General features: G+C 41.2%; 1 protein-coding gene across 1 annotated transcript; it reads left to right on the top strand.

Annotated features, from left to right (window-relative positions):
* The first annotated feature begins 724 nt into the window (after positions 1-724).
* On the top strand, positions 725-1,762 carry LOC140145148 (uncharacterized). The gene has a single exon (XM_072166925.1). The coding sequence runs from the start codon at positions 725-727 to the stop codon at positions 1,760-1,762; it is 1,038 nt and encodes a 345-aa protein (XP_072023026.1).
* Positions 1,763-6,955: the final 5,193 nt, after the last annotated feature.

The following is a 6,955-nucleotide window of genomic DNA, read 5'->3' as shown; positions in this document are numbered from 1 at the left end:
CACCCAAGGATATCTTAGACGCGGGCAGTGGCGTAGCACAGGGGCTAAGGATACATAGTGCTCCCCCATTCTTGAAACAATTGCGTGCGGAGCGCGTGCAAATTTGGACAATAAGGTCTATACACTAATTAATTTTGGTTACTAGATGTTGAATATCGGTCTTAAAATGTTCTTTCAATTGATTTTGTCCTGGAATGCATCCGAAGCGCGCGAAAATTTTGACTTTCATCGCTTGGAGGGGCGCAGAATCGATGCTGAATTGGTCAATTTGGCGCCTCCTAATTAAGGGTGGCGCCCGGGGTAGTTACGCCACTGGTCCTGCCTTTTTTAGTTCCAAATATGCGGTATTTGTGGTATCGCTATCATCATCAGATAAAGCACGAAAGAGCTTAGAAGTAGTCGGCTACGTAGGCCTACTATCGGCGTAAAAAGCGGTATATTTCCAACTTGCTAGCAATGCAATAATAAGAATATAAATATATGAAAAATCATTGAATAAAGATATAAATTACAGGTGACAGGCGGAGCAGAAACTGTGTAAATAATGTCCATGACTGATTATATCTTGTCTCATAATGTGTTGGCTCAAAAATCTAGTGGCCCGCCGGGCCAGTGTTGTTGGAAGTTTACTGGCCCGACGCAAAATCCACTGGCCCCGGGCCACCGGGCCACTGCTTAAATCCGTCCCTGGGACGAATGCCCCAAGAAAGATCGACTGGTGGTGATGGGTGATTTCAACGCTCAAATTGGTGCTGATCGCCATCATATGTCCTGCGGTAGATATGGTGTCGGAGAAGGTAACGACCGTGGACAAACACTGCTCGACTGGCTCAGTGACAACAAATTAGTTGATGTGAATACCTGTTTCCAACATAGAAGAAATCAGCTGTATACTTGGTGTTCTCCAGGTGGCCTATGGAAGAACCAAATAGATTTCATCGCTATCCGGCTACGTGACAGAAGAGAATGCATAGACAGCAGATCATTACGCAGTGCTGATTGCGGTACAGACCACCAACTAGTCTGGATGAAGGTGAAGGGTCGCAGTTGGAACACGAAAAAGAGACTTTCGAAGAAAGTGAAACCAAACCTAGCACAGTTGACAGATCAAACCACTGCAGATGCATTTGAAGCCAGTGTCCAAGACCACTTGAAAGACAAGGATGTTTCATGGCCAGTATTAGCAGCAAAAGAACATTGTCCGGCTGTAAGAAAAACAGAAAAGCCATGGATAGATGATCCAGCAATCCAAGACTTGATTCTCCAGAGATGCCAAGCCAAGCTGAACAACTTCCAAAGCCCAGAATACAGACACCTTTGCAACGCTGTCAAGACTGCATGCCGTAGAGCAAAACGCAAATGGCTGGACGACGTGAGCGCTGAAGCAGATAAATCATTCTGGTCTGGGAACAGCAAACGCATATACCAGCTGATAAGGCAGACTAGTGGGCGGAAATGTCCTCAGGCAGGCATTGGTATCAAGGACGAGAATGGTGAGATGCTTTATGAGGCTGCTAGTATCAGAGACAGGTGGACAGAGTATGGCACTCAACTATTTCACTCCGATGCCCCAAGGCTCCCCCAAGATGAACGCCGACCAGAGCTACTAGAACCTGAAATCATGCTAAGTGAAATCAGAACAGCTATAAAGAAACTAAACGCCGGTAAAGCTGCTGGTCAAGATGGGATATATAGAGAAATGATCAAGGCGGGAGGAGAAACGGTTGTTCAAGCTATGAAAGAAATAATTGATAACATCTGAAAGACAGGAGAGTGGCCCAGTGACTGGACTCAATCAGAAATAATCACCTTACCAAAGGTACCTGGCACTCAAGAATGCTCTAAACATCGTACCATCAGTCTGCTATGCCACGCTTCAAAAGTGCTGCTAGACATTATACCAGGGCCATGACACTCTATTCACGTGGTTTCTTTTCCAACGCTAAAAGATTACGAATTTTGGTGGTTTGTAAATGAAAAGTGTCCGCACTATCGATTGATTACGTAACTGTTATGAATAATTTATTAGTTTTTCAATGCAATAGGCTCGACCCATTAATACATATTATCTGTATTAATCAAAGTACTTGGAATAGCAATCTGGTGAGTTCACTGAACTACGCCCAAATACTGATGGAGTTTTAATGGCGCTAATCCTCTCCATACACAGATGAACAAATACAATAGGAGAAGGTCAACACATATGACCTCCTATATGACATGTTATATGCGATGTACAACAACCTGAATATCATAAAGATCAGTGTTCGTTTGTGCATATGAACTGCATATTTACAATACTAAATATTACTCGTTATATATTATGTCAAATATTGGTATTATGACAACACGGTATATACATTGTATATAAAACGACTAATAGATCCTACTATCATGACGTCAGGTCATTGGTTCATCATATCCCGTATGTTTCTTAAAATTCATTCATATTTGAGACAAATTTCTGTGCCCATTTTATAGGCGTACAGGTGGATCCGGTTTTTTTTGTCATTTTCATTTCTTTTGATGAAAGAATTAAGGTTTTCCACTGCACGGAGGCCACTATGTGATACTAATTTAATGCTATTTGTAAATGAATGCGGATTCCCGGTTGTTGTTTTTCCACAGTGTGACAACTGTCCACCCATCCAGACAACATCATCACATAATAAAACGTCTGTATTTTTACGATGAGTAAATATTAAACTGAACTTTGCCTTGGAACATTGTGTAAGACGGTGTAAGATTTTGTGGGCGCCCTCAACATTATTATCCTCTTTGTATCCGTAAATGACATGGCATAGACTGTGTGAATTCTATGAAGACTACTAAAGCCTCCAGCATACTTTCCTGCAAGCGGCAGGGCGTTTCAACCAATGACAAGCCTTTATTGTGTCCGTTTGTCTGCAATGCGCGTGCGCCACGCCGCTCAGCGGCAAGCGGCAGGGTAGTATGAAAGCAGCATTATAGGCCTACATGGGGTCATATCCATGGACACAAGTAACGATAATTGACAACACGATACGCGACTGTATTTAGGGGATAACCACTAATAAATAATAATGCCGGGTAGGGCCTATTCCTGGGCGACTCGTGTGGGCAAGGACGCTTAGGACGGTGGCCAAATGAGTCTCAAATTTCACCGGGGAGGGGGGAGGGGCACTCAAGTATGATAATGTAGGCCTACATGGGGTCATATCCATGGACACAAGTAACGATAATTGACAACACGATACGCGACTGTATTTAGGGGATAACCACTAATAAATAATAATGCCGGGTAGGGCCTATTCCTGGGCGACTCGTGTGGGCAAGGACGCTTAGGACGGTGGCCAAATGAGTCTCAAATTTCACCGGGGAGGGGGGAGGGGCACTCAAGTATGATAATGTAGGCCTATACGCATGTGTGGCCAACTTTTTAAACACCCCCTAAAACGAGTTTTACCCTACCAGCAAATTTAGGATCAATAGGCCTAAGCTAACTTAATACACTTGGATGAGAAAACGGACATTTTGATGAGAAACGGCCAAAATGGTGAGAATTTAAATTTTCTCATTCTTTTGGATGAGAAACTTCCTGGTGTGTGTGTCAATCATTATTGTCTTATTAAAATCCGGGACTTTGGTTGACCTGTGCTAGACTCCAGCACATGTTAATGGCGCAAAGACAGTTGTGGTAACACCATGGTCGCAGACCTGCAAAAAAGCTCAAAAACAGATAGGAATGAAACCAGTTTTTATTTTCCTTGCTCTAGCGAGTTCACAGAGAAGGTGTTTCTAGTACAATGCAGCGTCGGACTCTAGCTGAGAGCGTAGCCTGAGTCCAAACGGACTCCAAGAAGGGCTCTCCATACACAAATGAACAAACACAAAGGAAAGTAGTCTCCTCCGTGACCAGCTTGATTTCGATGGAGCGAAACCAAATTGGCTGCAGAGGAGACGGGTAATTTGCCATGCAAATGAGGTGAGTGCCCTCTCAAGAATAACTACTCTCTGATTATACGTTGCAGGCTAGCCCACTACATTGATCTATGATTATGTAATACCATGTCTTATGAGATGCCCTGTGTTGATCCCTTTGAATATCTTCTTGATCACTCCAATATTACGCCTTGTGTGCAATCATTCGGATCATTCAGCAATCTAATCCAGGGTTCTTCGTCCTCATAATGACCTGATTATCATCTTTGTTTACTATACATACAATGTACCTGTAGAGGTTGTGCGTGATATTAGTGAGTGGCTCCAAACAAAAATGTGTACCGGTGTCCTTCACCGCAATCATTGCGCAGTGTAGTTCATTCAATCAATTGTTGTCATCAACCTATTGTTATGTATGTGAGACCAACGCACTGAATGGTCTATTGTTCTATTGTGTCCGATTTGAGCGCTGACATATTGGAAAATGTTGCCAATCAATATTCATGAGAGTGTACATTCAACGTCCAATTTTCGAAATTAGGTGACTTGTGCTTGGCAGGTGTAAAATACATCTGACTGGGCGTTTTAAATACGTAACGCATAAAGGCATTGGCATCATCGAATGGCTGCCTATAGTGATGTTAGTGTTAGGCCTATGTGTGTGTGTGTGTGTGTGTGGGGGGGCTGTGTTTAGTTTCTATAATAATTATTATAAGGCCTACATTTATTTGTCATTCATTTCTTTTCCTTTCTCTGTACTTGCTAAAGTATCACTCCCTCTTCTTATCTCCCTTCCCTTCTCCATCCCCTCTTACGTTTTGTCCCCTCTCATTCCTATCATTTTCCTTACCTTTCTATTTATTTACGTCTATTTAGTTATTTCTCTTTATTTCTTCCTCTTTCTCTCTTCCTCCAGTCCCCTCTCATTCTTCATATCCCCTCCTTCAACCTCATCCCCTCCCAAGACCTCTCACAGAAGAGCTGCCCCCTACAGTACGCCACTGATTATGACATTCTCCTTCTTAAAATAAAATAAAATAAAATCTCAATTTGTAAAACAACTTTTATATAGGCCTATACCGGTATACTTATTATATGTTATATGTATACGTAGCTCCCGGGACGTAGCTATTTAATACCATTATAGACATGGCAGCCATGATGTGTAATCATTCAGCAGGCGCATTCAATTTATTTAAATGAAGCACCTAATGTCAGTGGGGTGACAACGAACTATGCATTAGCGGCTAATGTGTGCCTTTTGTGCTTACGGCTACTCAATCACACCCTTGGGTTTATGTATAACAATAGGTACTTTTCATTCCATTAAGCGCTTTCACGCGACTTGCATTTGATCACTTATTGACAGTAGCCTGCTAGGTAAAGCGTTAATACACTGTCGGGTCAGCTTACCGATTTAATGGTGGAAGCCCTTTGTCCCAAACAAAAGGTACCTTTCGATGAATAGCTTTTCAGATTTCAAATCGGCACAAGGTTTCAATGCGTTACGTAATCTATTTCCTCTCCATCTTATAATAGCTCCATGTGTGAGACGAACGGTTGGTTTGCAATCATGCTTTTTTTTTTTTAATACTGTTGAGTAGTCCGCCTATTTACGGTATGATATGTAATATGTACAACCTCTATAATTAGGGATGACCATCAAAATTTCATGTTGACCCTATTTCTGGGTAGAACTCATCAACAGAAGTATCTTGGTGGTTAAATGGTCAAAATCGGTCAAAAACTTTTCGAATTATGAATTATCAAAGTTTCCCATTCTGACCGGTCATTGGAACGAAATAAAATGCAAGGTCCAAAAATAGCAATTGGGAGCAAAATTGGCATAAGCATATATTTACCTTTATATATTTCTTTATTTTAACATATTTGCAAACATGAAACAAGCATATTGTGAAAGTATCAAAGGGTTTCTTATGAAATGGCACTTATCTAGTCACTGGCATAACTTATTTTTTCAAACCGAGGCATTGAAATCATGCATTTAGAGGACATTCGCCAAAAATCATCCAAGATAGCCGGTATGGCACAAAATCAAAATTGCACTAAGAATGTGAACTTTTTTTTTCACAACCAAGAATTTCAATGTTATTGGGTTTAAGGTTAAATACAACTGGTTTTCAAGGCTTGATTCCAGAGGGGCGTAAGTTAATAATGGAAACAGCCATGCAGAAAAGAATGAACTCATGCGTACAATAGTGTATCAATCTGAACTAGGGCCACGGACAAACCGCGGCTCGTGAGTCATCCTATAGGCCCTATGTTGCAGGGATAGGGAGGGGCGACCATGATAGGACCATATGGGCTGATGGGGGGGGGGGTTGATTGTGTGCAGCCGTTTTCAGCAATTTTCCTTTGGATTTTCTAAATTTTCAATTTTCAAAATTACCCTGGATGATAGGCCTATCTGTCGTGAAATAAATCAATGCTTGGCTTCTATAGGCTATAACAGGCCTAGTAGGCATATTTATACCCTGATTATGCAATATATAGGCCTATAACAATAACTACAACAACAATAACAAAACCAACAACTAATATTTTGTTATAAACTAATTTGTAAAAATATATTCATAGGCCGCGCGCCGCGCCTATTAGACTAGTAGCCTATAGCCTAAAAATTCCTGAATTATATAATGAAAAAAAACGGGCAAAAACAATCAATCGCTGCAGTCAAAAAGAAAGAAACGAACAAAAAAAAAGAAAAAAAGTGGGAGAAAAATAAAATAAAATAAATGGAATGGACCACATAGGGACTCGAACACGTACCAAAGTTTTCCAGCTCAAAACTATAGTATTATATAGTCGAACGTGAGACCGACGCGCTAACCGATTGAGCCACTGGGGGATACATGAAATTGATCGATCTCAAACTGACTATTATGGAATAGTCATAGTAGTGCATAACAGGCTCTTATGATAAACAAGCTCATTACCGTTGTAAATGTCGGAGGTATCGATGGCGAAAAACCTAATTTTTTGCAAAAGTAGCTTAAATTTGGAGTGAAATTCA

Source organism: Amphiura filiformis, unplaced genomic scaffold (assembly GCF_039555335.1).
Source record: "Amphiura filiformis unplaced genomic scaffold, Afil_fr2py scaffold_150, whole genome shotgun sequence".
In the NCBI taxonomy this organism is placed as follows: Eukaryota; Metazoa; Echinodermata; class Ophiuroidea; order Amphilepidida; family Amphiuridae; genus Amphiura; species Amphiura filiformis.
Note: the sequence above shows the minus strand (reverse complement) of the source record. Positions and strands in the feature narration are given on the sequence as shown.

Coding starts and splice junctions, on each gene's coding strand:
- LOC140145148 (XM_072166925.1), top strand. CDS start 725: ATGGGTGATTTCAACGCTCAAATTGGTGCTGATCGCCATCATATGTCC.